Source organism: Mytilus galloprovincialis, chromosome 13 (assembly GCF_965363235.1).
Source record: "Mytilus galloprovincialis chromosome 13, xbMytGall1.hap1.1, whole genome shotgun sequence".
Lineage (NCBI taxonomy): Eukaryota > Metazoa > Mollusca > Bivalvia > Mytilida > Mytilidae > Mytilus > Mytilus galloprovincialis.
In genome coordinates, this window is record NC_134850.1 from 48,948,959 (window position 1) to 48,975,770 (window position 26,812).

Sequence of the window (26,812 nt, forward strand, 5' to 3'; positions counted from 1 at the left end):
ATGTAGGGCAATACACGAAGATTATCACAAGACAGCGTGTACCTTACTTTGTTCTTTTTTAGCACACATGATTTCAGGTCAATAGTTTAAGCACATTGGTTAAAGGTCAACATATTACAACGCGATTTCTGATAGGCTACAGGCACATGTTTTGTAAAAAGGTTTCTTCTATTGGGACAATTTGATTGGGTTGTGTACGGCGAACATGGTTATTTAGCAGATGGCAAGGCAACCAGTAGAATTCAAGTTTACAACTGCATAACCGCACAATAAATTTTAGTTCAGAAGAAACCAAATATTCATTCAAATTCATTAGTCAAAAAATATAGACAACGCAACGGAACAAAAAAGAAGAAGAAAAAGACAAACAGGCAAACACCAGGACGTAAAATGGGTAAACATCATCATTAACGGGGTAAGTCATCAATTTAGTTGATCTGACTTAATTTTAGTATTGAGAATGAAGTTGTTAATTGTTGCCGTTAATAGTTTTCACTTCTCTCTTTTTTTTTTGAATTACAACGAAATTACAAAAATGAATAAAAACATGATCGATGAACAATAACTCCTATGATGCTGCAATTACAATTTCGCCCTTTATGCTGTTAAACGTAAGGGAAATATTTATTTTTTTTTTACCTTCAATTGCAAAATACATGTATCTTACAAGGATTCGATTGAAAAGTTCGGCTAATCGGCATATTCAAGATCTTGTCAAAGCGGTTTCTTGCAATAGTTTTAGTTCAGTTTTCATGGCAAATGGGATTCAAGTTTTTATGTATTCATTTTGTTTTATTGATGAAGGCAAAGAACACCAAATATTTCAAAACAGAACGAAATCCGATTGTAAAGTGATATTTGTGTTGCTTACCATGTCATTCTTTTATTTATGTAAAACCCCAAGGACATTGCTTCCATTTCAGAAGTATTCACCCTTTTGTCGTATTTGGACAGTTAAAATATCTTCTAAATTTATTTGTACAATACATTTATTATTTCAGAATACATTACGCTTTGATGTTTAAATGAATGTCCAATAATAAGATTAATTAAAAGGTAAATACTTTAAACTATTACTTTTTGGTCAATACAAAAATGGGACAGGCATATCATAATAAACATGATTACTAAGTTTTAACTTAAATTGAACATGACTTCACAAGGAATACCTTAAATTGAAACTTTACCACGAATATATATAAAAAAAAATGTATCGTATACGTGGTGACCAGACACATCATTATGTCCTACATGCCAAATATTCTCCGGTATTATGATTACTTTTGCTTCAATTTAGCTGTAGTGTTATTGTTTTGTAATCACTGTCGCATAACGAATTTGACCTTATAGGGCTTCAGTTGCATCACCAGACCGGGATTCAGGTCATCTAACCCAAACTCAGCAATAATTTCATTATCTGGTTTTTCGATTGAAGCCGTTTGCAACAAAGTTGCAAGAAAGAGGAACATTCTTGATCGTGCAAATACCTCACCAATACAGGATCTTTTCCCCACACCAAACGGCATCAAACTACAAAACATAAACAATTGTCTAAAGGTTTTCTAACCAAGATTGAATATAACAGAAGGAACGAATTCGTTACTTTTAATGCGTGTCTCTGTAAGGAATGTTCGTGCATGTGTTTGTGCTGTATTTCTGTCACGTAGTGGTGTCATTTTAGTAATAATTGTTTTACATTGTGAAAAAGCGGGAGATTTGGCTAGTCATTAAATAACGTTCAAAACACTATTTTTCTTAAAATGTCCTGTACCAAATTAGGAATATGGCAGATGTTATCAAATATGTCGTGTATATGTATGTTGGCGTTTGTTTTTGTTTCACTTCAGTGTTCCTATTGTTCCTTTGTTTCCTCTTATAGTTTTCCCTATGTTTTAGTTTGTAACCCGGATGTGTTTTCTCTCAATTGATTTATAAATAAATTTGGTGTATTTACTGTCTTCTGATTGGCTAAAAGAATTGGCTTTATTTTCAATGTTATCAATTTTTATGGTGACACGCCCACTCTAACGTTGTGTATTCATACGCAAACATCTGTGTACGTTGTTATTGGTATTAATATATATCTTTGAGCATTATTTTTGATAGAAATTTATTTATAATGAATGGCAATAATTTATTTTGAATTTATTGAGCCATAAAATTAATTTTTGACTGTTCACATTTAACATAATCCGCTTGGCGGATTATTCAATGTGAAGAGTCAAAAATTAATTTTATGGTTCAATAAATTCAAAATAAATAAAAGCCATTCATTAAATGACTTTTGAACACCGGTATACTACTGTTGCCTTATTTAACATTCAAAGAATAGTTTGGTAAGAAATGTTCCATGTCTGTAATTATTTAAAATTGCGAAGAATTGTTTAAAAAATGCAAAACATTTTCTTCAAACTTCTCGTAAAATTCTTGCAGCGATTCAATCTTACCATTAGAATGAATTACGTATAATAGATTGCACTCTATCTAAAACTAATTCAATATTATCGTTAAAAAGCTGTTTTGCATATCAGACGAATACCAATGTATATATTTTACTTTAGGTGTACGGTTGTATTTTGCACTTTAACCACGTTTAAAAAACAAGTTTTATCCGCCATTGTCTACATAAGTAATGCCTGTAATAAGTCAGGAATATGACAGTTGGTTTTTTATTCATTTAATGTGTTTGAGCTTCGTATGTAGGACTTTCCATTTTGAGTGTTTCCTGGAGTTTGGTATTTTAAGTTTTTATTGTTTGCATTTAGAACGGTGATATTCTCATTTCTTTCAAATAGAATTGTTGAAATCAATAAAAAAAAATCAAACTAAGTTATTGAGGAAAATCGTTATTAAATATTAAAAAAGTATATTTGTGCCGCTTTTGACGTATATTCTTTACAGTAGCAGACACGTTTTTGTACATTCTTAATTGATTGTCTGTCTGGCAGTTTAAATGCTTCACATTTAAAAACATGCAAACTTAATTCAAATATTTCCCAAATTAAGTATACTTTGCCTTTCGTTGTAATCTTAATATACATCTTTTATGAGCTGTCAAAATAATAATTATTATTCTATACATGATAAAGCAAAGTTTAGTTGGAAAAAACGTTACTAAGTTGTAAACCATTTGTCTTTTTGAATAATAAAATATGATAACACTAAAATTTATTTTTACAAAATACTGATGATGAATTCATGGTCACCCAGTTGCGAATATCAGTAACAGACGATATTCAGAAGAGCATCAGAACTCATTGTACATTGTGTCATTCTTCATATGTTCAATTTGCTTGTTCGTTGATTTTTACGGTATTTCAATACTTTCTGTTTTTATTTCCCAAACACGTCTATTAACATATTTGATTTTAAAAGATCTTGAAATAATGTGTACGTTTGATTACAAACTTTACCTTTTCCGGAGCGGGTCTGTTGCTGGAACCAAGTTACCAGATTTGGCTAGAAATCGATCAGGAATAAACGTATATGGATGTTCAAAATCTTTTTCATTACGATGGGCATTCCAAAGGTTTGGGATTATCTGATTATAGATATAAAACAACAAAATTTATGGATGAACACTCTGCAAACTGAAAAAATGTCTATTAAATAGTTTTTAAATTTGTTTTCATACAATATATCTTTATTTTGATTACAGGTGTCGTACCTATACAATGACTTGTTGTTCATCCTATATAATCAGATTATACAGGTTATACAGACGTTTGGGTTTTGTTTGGAATATGATTACCGAACTTATGAGTCGATTATAAGCAAGAGTACATTATAACATATGTTTTTATCTGCATGGTGTACATAAATGCCCCATAATTTTTAAACGCAAATAACATTTTATAAAAATTTGTACGTTTAAATGTTAAAAACCGAAAATGTCAACACAATAGTAAAACTTTCTGTGGTAAATTTTGGCTGATGCAGTTGTTTCAAAATAAAAACGTTTGGTTTGTCAACGCAGAGTTTAAGGGAAGCATTTTATGAATAAATTCAGTACATATACTTTGAATAATAGTGCATTAGAAGTGGCATCGACAAAATTATAAATAGTGATAAATTATCTTCTAAAAACTTTTTCAGACTTCTTATGTTGTATGAGAGATAAGACAACCTCCTTAGTTAGACGTAAATAGGTAGAGCCCAATTTCCTTAATTTTATTATGGACTGTGACCTTTTTTAAAATTAGTTTTATCGTTGCTATAATCTTAGTATCACTGCTTCACAATGTGTCATTTCAGGTTGAAACAACATTTTGTCACATTTCTAAATATCAAACCAAATTTTAAGTATCCAAAATATTAATAATGGACATTCTTTACCAAAACCAAAACCAAAACCAAAATGTCATCATTTTGCAGTTAAGTTATGTATGGTCTAGTTCATGTTTAAATTCAACAACAACATGTTTATTGTGCAAGCTTCTATTACAAAGAGCAATGAGTAGCGTTGAATAACATCTTGATTTTATGGATGTATTTATTTTTTTATTAATCTTTTAAATATATATAATGGATATTCTTAAGCATTCAAATCCTATTTTGTTTTACTTGAATTTTTAACACCGTTAGTATATCAAATTAAAGGGAAATAACTCTTTACAATTTTGCTAACAGTTGTTCCTTTCTGTATATTGTAACCATTTATTTCACAATCATCTGCAGTAAAATGAAATACTGATAATGGAACGTGTGATATATATCGCAAGGTTTCCAATAGAACAGACTCGATTAACGGACAATTTTCTCTGTCACGAAGAGTTAGTTTTCTGTCAGATCCTATGACATTGTCAATTTGTCAATTTCTGTCTGTAGTAACTTTTGAAGTTCCGGTCGTGTTACAAAGAATAAGTGTATATCAATCTAGAATATATTTGTTTTTAAATAAAACGAGTTATTTGAGATATATGGTTAAAATAAAACACTTGTCATTCGCTTGCATCCATTTCCGGTGTCAATTTTGACCCAGGATCTACAAATGTTTTCGTTCAGATTCACGAACGGCGTCTAGCACCCCTTTAGGTCCGACGAGTGCAACACATGGATAATTTTATTCACACTAATGATACCAAATTTTATTTAGATAAGTAATGTATTGTCAGAGAAAATTATCATAATTTTGATTTCAAGTGGAGTTCAGTTTGAACATATGTATGAGACACCATTGTCGTTATTGACACCATCTAACCAAAACAAATATTGAAAAGGATCACCAAAACATCATACTACAAAAATCAAAAAGGTTTACTCATAAGTGCTGGGGAAAAGTTACAATGGCCAGTCACTTCAATTTTGGGTACGGCTTTTGTTCTGTAAGAACAAAAAAGAAGATTTGAAACACGAGAGAAATCAAATCAAACAGAAGAGCATGAATTCTTGTCCATTTTTGTTCAGATCAAACATGCTTTATCAGATATGATGATGAAAATAGTATTTTCAATAACTTTCACTTGTCTTATGCATGATTTGCCATCCGATTTACATTATGCAAATCCTACATAGACATTTACTTTAGAAAGTTTCAAAACCACTGTTACAAACCCTCATTCAAACCAATACAAACTTACAGCTATCATTTCGGATATTGCAAGTCACAGACTTATCAAACCAGTTCGCATTGAAAAAGAGGAAAAGAGGAAAGATCTTTTCTTAAACTTATCTTTGACAACAAAGGTATCGATGGCGTCAACTAAGGCAATATCCTTCATCATAAATTAGTTCATTCGAAAATACCTCCTTGTTTTTTAAGATCAGTCTGTACCAATAATTTCTTATACCTATACCAAACCAATTGCAACTAAAATTTTCAATTACAAACACGTTTTGCAGGATCTCATTTTGACGACTTTAAGTCTAAACCTCCGGATTGCACCTGTGCTAGTTCCCAATTCACATATAATCTGGTTGGCCACGTTATTACCCAAGACCTCAACATTGTTGATAACACTTCCCTGCGAAATTTGTTATCCAAAAGTCCGAAATCTTCAGCCTAAATCCATCAATTGGAAATACAACTTCTAATTACTGATGGATTCAGTCGCGGATTATGACAGGCCATAGGCTAATCGCGAGAAAGAGGACGTAGATACTCTTTCCGAATGGATTAAGGCTGTGAGGTCGTTGATACAAATCCGAAAAAAGAAACTGAATGGGTGTATCAATACCCACGCTACGTCAATTTTAACAGACCCAAATGTTGCAAAACACTTATCCTACCTCCATGACAATTATGTTGTTGTCCCCGCAGATAAAGCCTCAAACAACATCGTTTTTGTGTGTAAATATCATTACATAAACTGCTTGAGAAATGAATTAGGGATGAATCCTACTTTGTAAATAATCACTCCGATTCAAATAAAACATTCTCTGAAACTGACATTATCAAGATGCTTGATTTCATGATTGACAACATATTTATTACGTTTGGAAGACGTGTTTTCAACAGACTGTCGGAATTCCAATGGGCCCCATTGTGCCCCTCTTCTTGCCGACTTGTTTCTTTATTATTATGAGGCTGACTTCATATGGAACTTCTTAGGAAGAAAGATAAGCAGTGAGCAATATCCTTTAGCTTTGCGTTCTGCTATATAGATGATGTTCTCTCAATAAATAATACGAAATTTGGTGACTATGTTAAAGAAATCTATCCCATCGAACTGGAGATTAAGGATACTACATATACAGTTAAGTCTGTCTCATATCGTGACTAACATCTAACAATTGACAATGAGGGTCGGTTGAAAACAAAACTTTACGACAAAAGAGATGATTTCAGCTTCCCAATTGTGAACTTTCTGTTTCTATGAAGCAACATTTCAGCAGCGCTTGCATACGAATTTTATATCTTCCAATTGATACGATATTCCCGTGCTTGTATTTCCTATCATGATTTCCTTGACCGTTACGCAAAAACCTCACAGATGATATCGGATATGTTCCTTATGTCGTAACTACAATACCCTCTCCTTTTCATGAATGTGACCTACCGAATTAGACTATTTATCGGATTTGTAATAACATAAGCTACACAGGATCTGCTTACCCTTCCGGAGCACCTGAGATCACCCTCTGTTTTTGGTGGGGTTCGTGCTGCTTAGTCTTTAGTTTTCTATGTTGTGTCTTCTGTACTATTGTTTGTCTGTTTGTCTTTTTATTTTTAGCCATGGCGTTAGATCTATGAGTTTGACTGTCCCTCTGGTATCTTTCTTCCCTCTGTGAATAGTTATCACGAAGTTTATACCTTAATACTTGGTTCGTCTACTTAAGACTTATCAGTGACTCAGATCAAAATAGTTATAAAGCTGAACAATTACAAAGTTGGAAAGTATTGAGGACCATATTTTCCATTTGTAGTGTTAGTGAAGTAAATATGAAAACTAAACGTTATAAATGTCAGGCGTCTGACGAAATTTTTAAATAGACAAATCAGAATCAACACGGGCTTCTTGTGGTCATGCAAATGTCTATCGTTCATTTAAATGAAATTTTATCTCTTGTATTTTTATATGAGTTGACGATAAGAAGTGTAAATTGACGTTGTACGGAGTGCATAAATATGTTAAAAAAGGCAATGAAAATTATATTATCTAATAATTATCACAAAACTAAACAACAATAATAACATTTCATGTATGTTTTATTAGAATTCATAATTTGTATTTGCTGACAACAATCTTCATGCAATGCAGTGTCATATTCTATTCCGGCATAAATAGAGCAGATATAATTGTACTTGCTATCTGTGACAATGTTAAAATAATGCACTGAGAGAAAAACGAAGTTGGTAATATAACTCTTAGTGTCATGGTTGAAGGATAGAAATTTTATTTTAAGAATTGAATGCTTCTTTTTATAGTTGTTATAGGGTTGATAAATCGTTGATCGTGCACATATTTCATATATGAAGTGCTTCTGAAGATACAAAGGTATTTCTGTCAATGCTTTTATATCCTAATAAAATCATAAAAAGAAGCATTCAATTCTTAAATAGATATGACTATATGAATAATCAATGAAGTTGTTAATTTGCCTGATATAGACAAGTAAAATGATTTCAGTTGGAAAGCAAGTCCTTTGAAACGTCCGTTGTCGTCAAGTTCTACCAGCAGCAATAGCAAGGGGAATTAACTAGGTGGCGCTACAGTCGTCCGTAACGTCAAAAAATCAATCGGTTAAAGGATTGAAGTTTAAAGTATGTTTTGCAACTTGTCCTGCTATTATTACAATTGAATTTTAAAATGTAAAGGTTTTTCTACCAATTTGTAAAATTCATGCCTGTGTTTTCCCTAATCTACAGATGGCTTGTTTTGGTGGGAAAATATAATTCAATAAATACCTGCTGATACTACATTCAACATAGTTGCTTTTACATTCACTACTTTCAGTCGTGGCCTTCCTTCTTTATCTGTCTTTGTAACTTCCTCCATCATGTTCTGATACACCCCCTTATGTTCTGGATTTTCTTTCTAAAGGTAAAACGTTCTTAGCATAAATATTACTTCATTTTTATAAGATGAAGGTATATGTTTGATCAACTTCTATTATTATATTTTTAGTTGTGACACTAATATATACGAATAACTTCTATGCAAATGCTTGTGTCAAATTCGCATGTTTACAAACCTGACAACGGATAGTTTTCTTGCTTATTTGTACATGCTTTGTGAGAACTGAACGCAATGTTATACAGTGCTATAATCACCACAGAGTCGTCTGTGTCGATGTTAAGTGAGCTATCAATCCAAGAAGGTACCAAAATCTCAGAAAGAAAACAATTGGTAGCGATTATTCAAATGATAATGATTTGTAGATTTCATTTTCCATGAATCGTGTTATTGTCCTTAATTGAATGTGAATTTATAAGAGTTTGATAGTTGTGTTTATTTTTTGTTCCTTTCATATTTGTAAAACAAAGGGTACTTGTGTATTAATTTGATCAAAGACATCACATGCACAGACAAAACCAATATTTTGTTAAGCTTTTACCTGTTGCAATGCAATGATGTATAGATTATGGAAAAGCTTAAATAACTATAAAGAATAAAGTAAGATCACAAAAATACTGAACTCCGCGGAAAACTCAAGACGGAAAACTTCTAATCTAATGGAAAAATCAACACATCAAACGAATTGATAACAACTGTCTTTTCCTGATATGGTTCAGGTTCTGGTTTTATAGCTAGCCAAACCTCTCACTTGTATGACAGTTGCACCAAATTTGATTTTATATTTAATATATTTACCGCTATCTTTGCAAGTAAATTCATCATCTCGTTCTTCTGATCTTCGAATTCTTTTAACATTTTTGAATGCTTCAACGGAAAAAATCGAAGGAATGGAAACAATCCAAACAATAAATCCATGCCTAAATTACTGAGCATATTGAAATTGTAGTCCACCTCTCGTAGGATTTTCTTCAGTTTACTGTTTTATTATTGTTTTCATATAAGCTGTACATAAACTAAATAATTGTGAAATTTAAGCGATTTCTGTAATTAGGTTATTTATTTCGATATTACCTCTATTTCTCCTATTAGTTCAACAGAAAAAAAGGACATTAACAAAAATGTATGCTTCTTCCGGAGGCAGATTGTGAGCTTAAATTGACGGTGACCCCATTTTTTTATATCATTTTTCTTTTAAGTATATGATAAATTTCATTTATAAAAAAATATAGCGAAATCCTATATTAGAAAAAAAAATTGATTTATACCCAGGAGCCCCCTTAAAACCAGAAGATTCCGAAAATCTTACCAAAATTCCAAAACATGACAAGCGAGCTTCCTTAAAATACATATCGTTTTATGTTGAGGAGATCCAAAATTCAGCTTCCCAGCTTTAAATGTGGAACTAATTGATTAATGTATTAGTATTTGTTCAGATATAATATTTTATAACTATTTCAACTGGACTGAATCATTATTGTCCTCAAAATCATAACAACAAAAATCAAAAGGCCTGACATAATAGAATAATAAACTTTAGATTTGGACCTCAAAAAAATTATAGATTGCAATACATTGCTTTTTGAATGCCCTTTTATGTAATTAAAATTATATTTGAACACCCATTTGATGTATCTGATTAGTGATAATTATTCGAAAGCATACAAAAAAAACCTAATGTACTAGTATTGAATCATTGCTTTAAAATCCATTAGAACCACTGTTTATCATTACCAACGGATGTACAAACCCTTGACCTAGTTCTCTGTTCATTGTCTAAGACAAACTACATTACTGTATATATTCCAACATATTGGTATACAGGTATTTGTACAGTAATTGTACAATAATGCATGCATTATTTCTAAATCTATTTAAAACTTTAGACAAAATGTCATTGAAATTACGGAATTGATATTTCTTTTATTATATTCGATTTTAAAGGTGCCTCATTATTTAATCTGCTAATATGACTTACCAACTGTTCCACTGTGCCCATTATGAATTCTTCAATAATAATAGCCGGGTCCACAGACTTCCCAGCTTCTTCAGATAGTTTCAATTTCATATCTTCCAAGCTATTTTTGATCTGACTTTCCATATTAGCAATGCCCTCACCATATGTATGCATCAATTTATAAACTAGTTTTCTACGATTTGTCCAGTCTTTACTTGGGGAAGCGAAAGCTGTGTCAGAAAAATTATCCAAGGCATACTTTCCGAAAAAGGTTGGAGGTCTTGCAGAAGTTGCAGTACCAGCAGGTTCATGCAAAAATGCATTTCGAATTGCCTCGGAGGTATTGGGGCTTACTAACTTTTGTCCAAGAATATTTATCTCCAAGACATCTCCATAAATCTTGCTCCATTTGTTTATTGTACGATGCATATTTTCGTAATCCATTTGGAAAAGTATACCAACTAAAACATGACCTTTAACAAGTGGAGGATTCCTTTTCGTCCTTTTCTTTGATTTCAATATCATAACAAGGATCAGAAGAAAGGCAAAAACAGAGAATATTATTTCCAAGATCATTTTGAAAATAATATTTTCCACCAAAATCTAGTCTAACCGCAGGTGAACTGTTCCTGTGAGGTTACACTTTGTAGGTGATAGGATAAATATCCAGGTCAAATAAATGCTTGTTTTTGGAATGCATTCATAAAAAAACTATTTTCGTATTGAGTCACAGTTTCTTGACATTTGGTATCAAGTTTGTCATCTAGTTTTTGTGCTTCCCATTATTCTACTATGTTTATTTATATGTTTGTTTACCGGTTTGCTATATATACAGTCACGGTTATACAAATCAAAACAGTCTCGATTTTATATAATTTGGTTGACTATCTCATGTTTTGTCATTTACATGCATTTAACTTAGTTTGACATTCAAAACCCATATCATCAAAGGCTGTTATCACAGTTTTCGTAATATTAATAGCAAATTAATTCGAATTATGTGTTATTACACTAAAGTACACTATTAATGTCAAATTAATTCGCATTATGTGTTATTACACTAAAGTACACAGATGTCTGTAAACTGTAAAACCTGCATTTTTAAACTATTTTTTAAGAAGAAATATTTAAAATTTCGTGAGAAAACGAAGATTTATGTAATCAAATACAGTTGCATTTCATCCTTGATGATACATTTATTATCTGTATAGATTATTGTATGCATACCAATCAAATAGTTATCAAAGGTACCAGGATTATGATTTAGTACGCCAGACGCTCGTTTCGTCTACATAAGACTCATCAGTGACGCTCATATCAAAATAGTTATAAACCAAACAAATACAAAGTTGAAGAGCATTGAGGGTCCAAAATTCCAAAAAGTTGTGCCAAATACGGCTAAGGTTATCAATGCCTGGGATAAGAAAATCCTTAGTTTTTTGAAAAATTCAGTTTTGTAAACAGAAAATTTATAAAAATGACCACATAATTGATATTCATGTCAACACCGAAGTGCTGACTACTGGGCTGGTGATACCCTCGGGGACGAAACGTCCACCAGCAGAGGCATCGACCCAGTGGTGTAAACACACGATGTTTCTTCAACTTCTTATTTTGTTCAATGGTTACCAGTTAATTTATTAATACAAGCGGATTTTCTTTGAACTTTGACATTATGCACATTGATCATGTTGATACATATAGAATAATAGGTAGTTTCGTTTTTGATACTGACTATATCATGTGGAATATCTAGACGAGCCCGTTAGGGGGAGTTGAGATATTCCAATTGATATAGTCAGTATCAAAAACGAAACTACCTATTATTCTGTTTATCGATAATTATGACGTCACACAATGTATTGCCTAATATTTTCAATGATATAGCCAGTAAAATCAAAGGGAAAATATTACCGATAAATATGTGTTTTATACATCAGGTAGCGATACGATGGCAATTATTTTTTCAATATCAGCTTATCAATTTTTTTTATTAAAACAAAAAAAAGATACTGTCATAAATGTGTAAAAAAAAACACTCGTCATAGATACCAGGCTTAAAATTTTGTACCGCTGACTTATAAAAATTAAAAAAAAAAGTTAATGTAAAAATAAGGAGATATGGTATGAGTGCCAATGAAACTATCTACGAGTGTGCAAAGTCAAACTAAGCAATTATAAGCAGTCGTACGGCTTTCAACTACGAAAAATACAACCGTATAGTCGGCTTTCAAATGTCCCGACAAGAAATTTTTCTAACAATTCAAGCGAGAAAAAAAACTAACGAACTTATTTATAACTAAACAGTTTAAAAAAAAACAAATATAACAGATATGAACTAACGACAACCAAGTACATAAAGAGTAATTTCAGTCGTTATAATTAAGAAGCTTGTGGAGGTGTCAAACATAAACTGATGCATATTTAGAGATCGAATATTTTTCGTTTTTCCTCTTGATATTTCCTAACAAGAGGCTGGGAAGTATTTTACGAATTTTAGAATTAATTAGAATGGCTACTAGGAGTGAATATACTGATATAGAGGTTGTCTTTGTATGGCGTGAACGTATTTCCTTATTCAAAATATCGCGTTATTGTTAAGGTGTTTTAATGAAACATTTCAAGTTCGTATATACCATTTCAACTGTGAACGTCTGTCTTTGTGGGACAATGCACATTTCGTATTGATTATTTGATGTGGTCATTTGCGATTATTCTTGATTACTCGTTGGATGGTTTTGTTAATCCTGAGTTGAACGGCAGGAAGACGTTTATTTATTGTTACCCATATGACATGCCACGTTATTTACAGGTTTTAATGATGTTTTCATGTCTATATTATAGCGTGTTGATTTGCGGACGGATGCTAAAAAGATTATCTTTAGAGTAGTTGTGGTATTATATCTTTTTTCTGTCTTCCAAAAGAGGATTGTTATCTCATGGTATATTGGCAGAGTTATAGAGTCTATTCTTGAATTTCTTCTTTAAACACTAGGTGAAGCTTTTCTTTTGGAGCCATTTTATTTTCTTACTAGTAGGACAAGATTACAAATAATTCCGCATGGATGAATTTGTATTACTACCACTTATAGGGGTTATTGATTTTCAATGACAATTTATGGTAACAGTTGTCATTTAGTATGAACATATCTTATTAAATTACAACAAATAGATAAGAAATATATCAAAGTTATTTAATAATTAGGATAAGGAAACCAGAGCAGATATGTTAACTGAATCCGTCTCGTATAGTAGTCAATTAAAGTAAAACGCCTATGTGGAGTCAAAAGCCACTTTTGGCCGTGTTGGTTTAAAAGTTTAGTTGGTAATTGTCCTATTACAATGTAACTCGTCCATCTATACAAAATAATTTTCAATACAAATAACTTTGAATTGCTATGTTACTTTCTATTCATTTATTGAAGTTCAAGATTAAAACCAAACAAGTAAAACATAAAAGAGGGGCGAAAGATACCAGCGGGACATGTAAATAAAGTGACAGCGCCATGGCTAAAAAAGAAAAAGACAAACAGACAAATAATAGTTCACAAGACACAACATAGAAAACTAAAGACTAAGCAACATGAACCCCACCAAAGACTGGCTCAAAGGAAGCTGTGTTATGATTGAACAGGTACTTTTACGTACAATTGATACAATAAAATTGGAGTAATATGTCAAGCAAAAATACAAACTATCTTATCATCGTTCTGTCGTGTTCCCTTTTTCATATTATAGTATATTTATGTTGCTTCAAATGTTATTTATCTATATATCATTAGAAAGTTCTATTTTGGTAGTAAGCCACACATTTCAAAGGACAATAGTTTAGCAAACGCTCACAGATGGACGATAACCGATAAGAAAAGTTCAATGTGCTATGTAGGCCAGGCTATGCTAGCAAAAAAAGTAGATATCGTCTTTAAAAGAGGGTCGAAAGATACCAAAGGGACAGTTAAACTCATAAGTCGAAAATAAACTGACAACGCCATGCCTAAAAATGAAAAAGACAAACAGACAAACAATAGGACACATGACACAACATATAAAACTAAAGAATCAGCAACACGAACCCCACCAAAAACTATGGGTTATCTCAGGTGCCCCGGAAGGGTAAGCAAGTATATATTGTAGATAAGCTATGTGCCTTTTACAATGTTTGACAATTTTATCTATCATGTCTGTTTGTTTTGTTCACACCTTGTTGATCATATACTAACGTATATATTGTAAATAAACTATGTGCCTTTTACAATGTTTGACAATTTTACCTATTATGTCTGTTTGTTTTGTTCACACTTCGTTTATAATATACCAACGTGTATATTGTAACTAAGCTATGTACCTTTTACAATTGTGACTGTTTTGCTGAGAGTGAATACGCATTACCATAAGACGTGTTACGGTACTTATCTATCCCAAATTCATGTATTTAGTTTAAATGTTTAATGTTATATTTGTAATTCTCATCGGATTTTGTCTAATGTGTTTACGGATTTTCTATTATATTCATGTGTTATGGTAAAGAAAATTAATCACCGCCTTCATTTATTAGATTTGATTTTGTTCAACGTAATCTGTACAATGTTTTACTTACGTTTGAAGTTAGATTCAAAACAAACGGGACATTGCTATATAATACAGTTAATTGCTACCTTAGTTTGCTATTAATAAGTACTGAAATATGCATTGTTGTTAAATGTAATATCAGTATTTAGTTCAAATATAATCTTAAATCAATCCTAATTCTATCTTATTCATTCAAATGTGCCGTCATTTTTCATTTTTTGATGATCCGTTTTCTAATTCAAATGTGACTTCATTTTTTACAATTTCATATATGACGTCACTTGGCGTTGAGGTTTAAAGTTATTTGGATGTGTTGCATTTTGTCGGGTTATGTACTGTATTTCGGTTGTTTCCTGTAAATAGCTATTACTTCAGTGTTATCATTTACATCTTTTGTATAGGCATTTTATAAAATTTACTGTTTGCAAAAGTATAAATTGTTCTAAATGATACGGATGTTCTGGTACCTAACAGAAAACCCTGGCCGTTTTTTGGCACGGCTTTTTTTAACTTTTGGTCCTCGATGCTGTTCAACTTTGTACTTGTTTCGGCTTTCAAACTTTTGTTTCTGGGCGTCACTGGTGACTCTTGTGTGGACTAAATGCACTTCTGACGTATTAAAAAGTTTAAACTTGTTGCCTTTTGTTAGCTATTATTCGTGTGTTTCTTTGTCAATTGTGTTCTCCTATTTATTTATATTGTAGTCCTGTAATGTTGTGTTGTCATTTTAATGTTATATTTCACATAGCCATAAAACAGGGAGGTTTGGCATGCCACAAAACCAGGTTCAACCCACCATTTTTTCCTTTAAAAATGTCCTGTACCAAGTCAGGAATATGGCCATTGTTATATTATAGTTTGTTTCTGTGTTTGTTACATTTTAACGTTGTGTTTCCGTTGTGTCGTTTGTTTTCTCTTATTTTTGAGTGTGAATTCACATTACTATAAGACGTGTCACGGTACTTATCTATCCCAAATTCATGTATCTGGTTTTGATGTTATATTTGTTATTCTCAAAGGATTTTGTCTAATGCTTAGTCCGGTTCTGTGTTTGTATGTGTGTGTGTTACATTTTAATGTTTTGTCGTTCTCTTATATTTAATGCGTTTCCCTCAGTTTTAGTTTGGTACCCCGATTTTGTTTTTTTGTCCATGGATTTATGAGTTTTGAACAGCGGTATACTACTATTGCCTTTATTTGACAATTTTACCTATTATGTCTGTTTGTTTTGTTCACACTTCGTTGATAATATACCAACGTATATATTGTAAATAAGCTATGTGCCTTTTACAATGTTTGACATTTTACCTATTATGTCTGTTTGTTTTGTTCACTTTCGTTGGTGATATAATGGAAATGCGTGCGACTGTCATATAGGCGAGAGGTTAAGCTAGCTATAAAAACCAGGTTTAAGCCACCATTTTCTACATAAGTAAATGTATGTACCAAGTCAAGAATATGGCAGTTGTTATCTATGCGTTTGATGTGTTTGAGTGTTTGATTTTGCCATTTGATTAGGAACTTTCCGTTTTGAATTTTCCTTGGCGTTCTGCTCTTTTTTGTGATTTTTTTCTTTGTACAGGGCTAGGTATCTCTGTGATTTCCTTTTTGTATTTAGGATTGCAATGTTTCCAAAGAGAAGAATGGATTCCTATTTTGTTGTTTATTTCGTTAATTTGGTGATTTATGATGTCAATTTGATTATAAAGTATGTTGGGAAACCCAATAGAAAGTGTGTAATTTCTTGAAACTCCTAATTGTTAATGTTTGAAGTTTACCTTATATAAAAAGTATCTATATATTTGGTTGTCAAGTCACGAGTACTAAGTCAGTTGCATATCTAAACATTACATAAATGCCTAAATGCTTTATAGGGAGAGACATTTAAGGCAATCTGCTGTAGTACCACCATTGAATTTTCTTCCGTGCTACTTCATTTGTATACTGGATTTGTTATCACATAAGCAACACGACGGGTGCCACGTGTGGAGCAGGATCTGCTGACCCTTCCAGAACACCTGGGATCACCACTAGTTTTGGTGAGGTTCGTGTTGCTTATTCTTTAGTTTTCTATGTTGTGTGATGTGAACTATTGTTTGTCTTTTTCATTTTTAGCCATGGCGTTGTCAGTTTATTTTCGATTTATGAGTTTGACTGTCCCTCTGGTATCTCTCGTCCCTCTTTTATACATTACTAGATCACACCCGCGAAATCGCGGGCATACACACTTGTAAACTGTTGTAGGATGAATTTTTGTAAAAGATATTATGTCTGGAGAATTTCATAAAGGTGTTGCTTGTTCTTTAGTTTTCTATGTTGTGTGATGTGAACTATTGTTTGTCTTTTTCATTTTTAGCCATGACGTTGTCAGTTTATTTTCGATTTATGAGTTTGGCTGTCCTTCTGGTATCTCTCGTCCCTCTTTTATACATTACTAGATCACACCCGCGAAATCGCGGGCATACACACTTGTAAACTGTTGTAGGATGAATTTTTGTAAAAGATATTATGTCTGGAGAATTTCATAAAAGGTATCAAAAGCCCCCTCACTTTTGTTCCTAAGTCCGCTATCTGTTTCCTTTCTGTTAAATTCAATTATGTTCAGGTCTCTGGCCTCAAACCACAATTATTCTACCCCTTTGCTACAATGCATTTTCTTTGTAAAAGTCAAATCAAATTATCAAATTAAAAATTTGCACCGCTTCAAACATAAAATAAATGTAACTGCTTATAGACCATTATTATTCTAACAAAAATAAATATGCTTCTAGGACAATCCATCAGTGCTTTTTCTTTTGAGAGCCCTATTAACATGCCAATGGTAGGTTATTTGAATCTTGTATAAATGACGAAAGCTAATTTGAGGGGTCACGGGTCGAAGGGGTCCTCATCCCGAAATCCCGAGGTGCCGAATTTAAAGACATTCATATCCCGACATCTCGAAATTCGAAAAAAAATGTTCCTGGATCACGAAAGGATCAATCCCGAAATCCCGAGCTTAAAAACACCCGATTCTGACGTCCCGAAAAGTCCTGCCTCCCTCAAGTCTCCACCATACTTTCATTTTGGCCAAATCACTACTTTCACTTTTAACAATAATTTTTTATGCTCCATTTAAGGGCATTATGTTTCCTAGTCTGTGCGACCGTTCGTTCGTTCGTTCGTACCGCCCGTCCGTCTGTCCGGATTAGGTTTAACTTTTTGGTCGAGGTAGTTTTTGATGAGGTTGAAGTTCAATCAACTCGAAACTTAGTAAATAATTATGTTCCCTATGATATAATCTTTCTAATTTTGAATGACAAATAAGAGATGTTACTCAATTTCACGGTCCACTGAACATAGAAAATGATAGTGCCGATGTGGCATCTGTGTGCTATGGACACATTCTTTTTTCCACATGTTTTACTTATTTCAATATATATGCAACTGGTATGATCCCTTAAATAGTCATTTCAAAGAAAACAGTAGACAGAATTATACAGAAAGTCTCTATATATCATAGTATTGTAATCGTAGCTTACATGTAGATATACGCGAAAAATAATTGTCCTCTATAAGGAGGTATAATAGTTGTGGTTCTTGCGATCCAAAAAACATAATATGGAGAACGCTCTGATTGGCTAATTTATTTTTCATTTTTGTTATCCATCATACGATTGTTCCATAAACCATAATATTGAGAACGCTCTGATTAGCTTGTTTATTTCTTATTTTTGTTATCCATCATACGATTGGTTGTAGTTGTGCATGTTTAAAGCCGGAAAACCTATCTATGACCAAAAGTCAGTCTGCTGACGGAATCAATATCCGGACACCCTTTTTGTCGTTTTTCTCCCAAAATAACTCAATCTGAATAATCATAAGAATGGATGACAAATGCGACTATGCATGTTACCTATAGGACACAGAGGCATGATGATTAATTTATTGAGGAAGGAAGAGAAGCGACACACAAAATGAGGTCTTCTCGTTTAATAGTATAGATATTGGAGTGTATTTTCTCAATATACAAATGTACTATTTAAAGTTTGGCGAGTGATTTGTGAATAATTCTCAACATAATACTGCAGGGCACTAACTTTAATGATTTTGGACAATGGACTTCAGTGTTTAGAATTAAACCAAGAATGTGTTCAGCATTCACAAGCCTATTGGAAATTTATTTTAAAACAATTTGGTTAAAAATTTTGGTCTTGAGCCTACCTTTTGAGTAATTTCATTACGATGCAAAGTGGCATATGACATAATATTTGATTGCAGCAGTAATTATTGTATGATTATTCAGGTCAATAATATCTTACTGTGTAAAGAAACATCATCCTCAGTATTACCAATGTTATTTCAACTGATCGGGCGGAGCTTACGTTCTTATTTGCATAAGAACAGTCTATTTGAAGATGTGTGCAACAAGGATGATTGCCGTTATAAATGTTATAGATTTCTTATCATCTATCAGTGTTACCAAACGGCTATAGAAAAGAACTGAGTGTATCTATGGGACGAATAACTGGACAATTCATTTATGAGTTTGTCCAAAACTCCTTGTCTATAGATGGACTGGTCTTTAATAATGATCTGGTTAAAATCCGTTCAGTCAAGTGAATTAAATCAAGTAATACCTAACCACATACTGATCCCAATTTAAAATATAGCCAGTTTAAAGGTAAAATTCTGAACAACCTGTCATCCTACATTGACACACTAGTCTACCACTGAACCATACTGTCTTTGTTTGCGATCTTTAATGCTAAATTATTGACATACAAGTAGCAAAGTCAATTTAAGTCTTTAACTGGGTCTAAAACTAAAACCACAAACTCCTCCTCTAGAGCAGGCAATTTCAACATAATTGAAACTTGGCGCATGTACTGAAATCTGTACAAAAGGATGACTGTCTCAGCATCACCATCGATTGTACAAATCAGGCATGTAAAAAGCATAGAAACCTTACAAAGTGTAAGGAATTTTACCAAGATCTGTCAGAAGGCATAGTAAATATTAAATAAGACAAACAGATAGCACAAGCTTCATTTATTTTGTTGTTTAAATTAACATAGCTGCTTTCTGACAACACACTTCACACAGATGTAAATAAAAACAAATGTATCATTTAACATGGTGGTCAAATTCTACCCAATCATACACTGGACAGGGTTTTTTTCTGTGATAAAAAATTTAATTCAAATTTAAATTCATGTAAACTACAAATATTTCAAATGCTATCTTTCCCCCTTTGTTAATTTTTTTTTTGAAAAAAAAACACTAATAGAAATTTCTTTTCCTCTTCTTCTCTTTATACATTAAATATGTAAATAAAAAAATTATAATGAACCTAAAAAAGGTAAACAGTCAAATCAACTACACATCAAATTAGCCAAATGTGTCTCTTTTCTTACATTTTTTTACTTGACATTGGAAATTGACAGTTATAATTTAAACAGCTGCTGAATAACAGTTTGATCATGATTTGATCATTTCAAATACCAAATATAGTTACATGATTAATTTATTAAACCAAATACATCTGAAAATTCTTAACTGAATACAAATTGAAAATTTATAATAAAGTTTCTTTTGCAAATATATAGGTCAAATATCAACATTATTTTCCATCTTAATTTCATGATTACAGTATTTTAAGGAAAAAATATAACATAATCACTTTTTTTTAAAAACAAACTGTTGGTAACTGTAATATTTTGTAAGATAACATAAAATATCTGTTTTATTTAAGAGGAGAAAATATAAAAAATAAATCAATGATAAAAATGTTCAGTATTCGGGGCAAAACCAGAGATTTTTTTCCAGATTTAAACCCTTCACATGTACCTTTTAAAAAAGTTAATAATAACAAACTCATTCAAAACAAACAAAACCATACTATTTATAGCATTGTTAACAAGTAGTCACATACATAACACACTTCTTTATGTCCATCCAGCAGCTATGTTTTTATCTATAAAAACCATTTTAATTATGTAAAAAACAAAGAAGACGTACAATTATAAATAATCTGAATCTATGATACATAAAGTTAACAATTCATTCACTCCGTTAAAAGCATACACACAAATAACAACAATTTAACAATTTCTCCGTTCATTATTCTTAAGTTAAGTTTAACAATTTTAAAAATCTAATGTTCTTAAATTTTTTTTATTTTATTTTCAGTTCTGTTGCATATCTTCATAAAGAATTAATGACTTGTAAACTTTCTGCATTCAAATTCATATATTTTCCAAATTTCACTTCAACCAAAATATTTTGGGATTGTTCAAATATACATTTCCCTTTATGAAAACACTACTTTATGTTTATTTGCATTTAAGTATGCTGAATTACATGAAATGCTTATGTGGCTGGTACTTCTCAACATGTGTAAAAATTAAACAGAAAATGAGGTCATGGCAATATAATTGCAGTTCTTCAAATGACAGCAAAATACCAGAATATTTTCTCATATGTTGGGCCCCTTCTAATTTCCTTCTTGAACCTTAATGGAACAATATAGCTTGTTAAAATTGCAACATATGCATGTCCATTTTTTTTTTATTAATGTGGACATATTACACATACAGAAACAGAAGTTTACAGTTTATCAAATAAGCCATGCATATCTAGGAAGATAAACAAAATTAAGTTTTTCAACTCATTAATTTCACATTTTAAGATTCATATCATAAACAGTTTGACCACTGGTTAGTTACTTTCAAAATTCAACACTCAGCAGATTTTAATAACAAACAATGTTGAATAAACCTGGAGTTCAAACTTTAACATTCTTTCTAAACTTTAGACTAAAGCCTGTTGCTTACATTTTTATGAATTTTATGAATTATGGTCTATTTTTAGCGCAATATTTAACTAACCTGATATTCCTGATATTCAACTAAGTATTAATTGTATCCTGTTGTCATTTCCTTAACAATATACCAGTAGAACTTTGCTAACTAAGGAGTGCTGTACAAAAACACAGTTGTTATATAGGAAGTGCTTGTGCTTTGTGCATGAAAAAAAAACCTGAAAAATTTTGATAAGTTAACTAACACTTTTTATGGTCTAAATTTGTTTCGACTTGTCAAAATACTTCCATATAATGTAAAATCTCTGAAAGTTTTTTCAATCACCTTAATAATAAATAAGTTTATTCCTCTGGATTCATTTTAAAAGATATTCTTAAATTAAGAAAGGCCACATACAGTATTTACATATTTTTTTACAAAATTCATTAAAACTCAGTTATTTATGAATATTCGAAAAAATGTAACAGTTCATTTATATCCCTTCACATTTAAAGCTCAAATTCACCTTTAATTTTCATTGCATGATGAAATTATATTATTCCTTATACCAACATTTAGCTTATACCTTTTCAGTTAATACATTTAATTTTAGATTCACTATGCAATCATTCTTATGAAAGCTTTAACAAATGTGCAGACACACTAAAAACAACAGCCCTATGTTTCCATATAAAATATACTCTCAATGACTTTAAATGACGGAGGTAAATTGCTCAATGATTTATATTACAATTCTCAGGTTTGTTTGTGTGATCATGATATTAATGGTCACAACATATGAACAAAACATTCTTGAACACATTCCCTAAGGACCTGCTTTCATTCGGTATAAATAATCATCAGACATAACTGCCCATTCAATATGTGCATGTATTCCTGTTCATTTATTATGTTGGTTATCAATGTACAAACTTTTATAAACCTTTTAACTGTTATCTATTTTGCCCTTGTCTAAATTTATCTCAGACATTTTATCCACAATGCAAACCACACTTAAAACAAATTACATGTTTGATTGCAATTTTCTGGCCATTTTAGGTCTTTTGTTATGATATTCATTTAACTTGCTTACATATTTTTTTCCTATAAATTTCTTTTTCAAAGTTACAATTGCCTCTCACATAGATTCATAGAATTTCCTACTATAAACATCATCATTAGGAAAAAGGTTAAGAAAAGTACCTCAACCAAACTTTGTGTATATAGTTACCAACTCTTATAAAATGTGCTTCCCATAATATGTATTTAAGTCTTTTTCAGTTTAAAAATCTTGAAAAATAAAAATGTTAACAGCTTGAAATATACAAGAATTATTATATAGATGTTTCTACCAATTAAATATTCTCCTTTAATAAATTACATTTATATATTATTGATCCTAACATACAAATCTTTCAATAAATATTGAGAACTCACTTCACTTCTCCTCTTCTAAAATCCTGCATTCTATTCAATAGTGCTATCAGTTTAAATATATAACATGTTCGATTTTAAACACTTTTTCATACCTAATTTAATATTAAGGCTACTTTTTAAATTCAAAGTAAATAGATACTGTCAATTTACATATACACACTATTAAAGTTGCTAATATTTTTTGATATTTTGCTTACATATTTGATTTTAAATGTTTTGAAAAATTTCAAAATTGAGAATTTAATTATTTTTCTTTGTAACATATCACTGTTTAAAACATTTTATTCTTCAAGCAATTATTGATAAATTATAATTAGAACGTATAATTGAACAGAAAAGGTGAATTGTGTCAAAGAAGGGGAGATAAAAAAAAATCCATTATTTCTGCAAACAATCTTGTTTTTTAGAATTTCTAAAACTTAAAAAGACACATATAAAGTTATTCCCACAATACCTTTTTTCAAGAAAATAATATTAAATGTTAGAAAATCACCCCAAAAAGAATTTTTATACATAAAATGCATATTTATTCACCAAAGAATTAATTTCTAGAATCTTAGTATTAAATGGGACACGTTAAAGATCTACCACTTAATTAATACCAATATCATATCCTTCGAGCTAATTTATGTTATCTTAATAAGATTAACTTTAGAGGAATAAAGGTTTTCTGGGTTATCCCTCGAGCTAAGGAGTAGGGGCATTAAGGCCTGATTTTGGCCCAAGAAAATAAAATGTTTGATAACTTTTTCAAATTGGCACATAATCTTTAGAAATGGATTGGGCCAAGAAATATAAATGAAAAACATTAAGATCCTTATGTGATGACGTCACAATTACGTCATAAAAGGTACTGTTTTCACTAAAACGACGAAAATTCAGAATTTATGCAGTTTTCTATCTTTATTTCTGTTGTGGAAACATCGTGCGCAGCCAAGAAACAACAAAATAATTTAACTGAAGCTTTATTATTACTATTGACAAAATCTTACCAAATATAAAGTTGTTTCTTGGGTGCGCACATACATTTCCAATCGAAAATATACTTAAAAATTTGATGAAAAACAAGGAAAATCACAAAATTTTACAAAATATGCAAATAAAGGCATGATTTGTTGCCATGGTAACTTGTTCAATGTCCGAAATTATTTTGTTTTTCTGAATACCTTTTACCTGAGATACTTTTCAGTAATTTTAAAATATGTATGATAACTTTTAAATTTGCAGTAATTTTTGGGCCAAATAAGGGCCTTATTGCCCCTACTCCTTTATGTCATCTTAATAAGATTAACTTTAGATGAATAAAGGTTTTCTGGGAGGAATGACTAACTTTTTATAATATTGAGGTATGCATAATGTTAGTTGCTTTCTGTTTCAGTGGATATTTGTAAAAAAAACTTAGACATCATGCAACTTTATATTCCAAATTCAATTTTTGCCTTTTAAAAACAAAGATCATCTATTTTACATGCAAAGTTTTCAGGGTAACATGTTGAGTTTTGTAGGCATTGTTCAATTTTGAAAAATATACAAATGTAATTCATTCAAACTTCTTAATCAAGGCTCTTCTATGCTAACTGATATCTAATCACTTTCTGTTACTCCATTTCTACACAAAAATACCTTACTACTAATAACATGTGATATAATGATAGAATGATAAATAATTAAAATGACTATTTAAGTCTGGTGGTTACATCTTTTTTAACAATTAAAACATCTATCACAATTCCATGAATTTGAAATTTTTACATAATGAACATGAACAAACATTCTATTCTAGATATATTCCTCAATAATTTTTTTTCTAATTGCAAACACCACATCTATATAGTTTTATTTTACAAATATTCAATAATACACATCTAAATAGTTTTATTCAACACCAAAAATATATATATATGTATAAGTTAGACAAAAATGGTACAGGGATATTCCAGGATTAATAGTATTGAGGATTCAACAGGCACTTCTTACGTAACAAAATATCAAAATAATTTAATAAAAAACTGAAGTGCATTTTTACAGAATTTCCTTTCCTTATTTCTTAAGCAAACTATCATTATTTCTAAAGTTACCTTACCACTAAATAAAATGTTCCTGAAATAAACCTCAGCCCTTTACTTAAGTATGAATCTGACATGTCTGAAGTCAAATTTACAATTCTAATTTCAAAACGAATAAAATCAAATAATCAGCAAAGAAATCGTAAAAAAATAAAAACATTAATTTTGCAAAGTGTATACCTTATTTTTCAAAGATAGAATTTTCTGTCCAATCTTTATTTCTTGCATTAAAGAAAAAGTCAAAACTTTAAATGACAGACTTCTAAAAAAATATTATGATTTAAAGGTATAATTTCAGCTTCTTTTGTATTGTTCCCTTCATTTTCTACATTTTCTCTGTGCTATTCATACATTCAGCTAATATTCTAGTTAACTTACCGATTTATTCTAAAAACATACAATTGTTTTAAATTTAACTGCAAACTAAAAATAAATTTAATGTTTAATGAATTTTGGGCAAAAAAAATTTAACATTGTACATGTAGTTACATTTGTGGATGCATATATATATCCATATATCTGTTATTTCCCTCATGAAAAAAACATGTAGTTCTAAACACATTTGTAAATCTTAAAATGCTGTATATTACATAATTGCATTAGTTATTTGTTTTCCCAATAAGCAATGAAATCATATAAACTCAATAAAATCACCACCTAGGCATACCAGATGTTTATTTTTGAATAAATTTAATGCTGACCAAACTGTATGAAGCAATGTTCAGTTATGAAAGTTATATATAAATAAGTATGTTTATTCAGTGTAAGCTTACAAAAACAAAAATAAAACAAATAAATCCACTTTCAAACAATCAGACAGCAAACCAATCAATACTTGTTAATATATACCTCTGAATATAAATCATCTAAATGTCTCATGTATATCATTCTGACATGGATGTATTTAATTGACATCTGTGAGTTCATTATTATTCTTTGGAAACCAATTTTCGTGGGTTTTGTCAGTACAGGTGCACCAAAAATTCAAATGTTCTACAAATGGCATACTTTCCGAGGGATTGTACACAGACCTCGGCAAAAACCACGAAATTAAAGATCCGTGGACATTGACATTTTCCTTTATCCACGAAAATTGGTAACCACGAAATTAAATGAATTTAAAGTACATAATACTTCAATGATTTTACTAACAGCAACATAATATTCCCTGTTAGCCTAAATCAATATTTGAGTCCCCAGGGTAAAAATAAGATGGTCTTCTTTTTTTGCATAAATTTAAAAATCCTTTAATTTAAATTCTTGATCAGTTGGTTAACAGTCAAAATGTCTATCAATTCAATTTGCTTTTTATTACCTATATCTGCTATTTGTTATCTCGTATACACAAACATGGTATATACAATGTATGTCATCTCTAACATTAATAACATGTATTCTACCTTCTTGAATTTTCTTTAACAAAAAAAACCATTTTTTACTGACACTTTATGAAATTACTACATCATAGCAAGATTTCAATAGTCATGAATACAGAGAAGAGCAGAAAAATCATTATTACAGACGATCCATGTATTAATGAATACT

At 30.9% G+C, this 26,812-nt stretch overlaps 1 protein-coding gene and 1 long non-coding RNA gene across 2 annotated transcripts; one reads left to right on the forward strand and one right to left on the reverse strand.

Moving 5' to 3' along the window:
- Positions 1 to 973: 973 nt before the first annotated feature.
- Positions 974 to 10,557, reverse strand: LOC143056138 (steroid 17-alpha-hydroxylase/17,20 lyase-like). The gene is given in 5 exon segments (XM_076229223.1): positions 974 to 1,530; positions 3,414 to 3,541; positions 4,628 to 4,807; positions 4,810 to 4,875; positions 10,435 to 10,557. Coding segments are annotated over 5 exon segments (708 nt in total). The 3' UTR covers positions 974 to 1,319.
- A 13,009-nt stretch (positions 10,558 to 23,566) lies between these two features.
- Positions 23,567 to 24,807, forward strand: LOC143057583 (uncharacterized). Its single transcript, XR_012972741.1, has 2 exons — positions 23,567 to 23,866; positions 24,509 to 24,807. It is a non-coding gene; the product is annotated as an uncharacterized LOC143057583 (long non-coding RNA).
- The last annotated feature ends 2,005 nt before the right edge of the window (positions 24,808 to 26,812 follow it).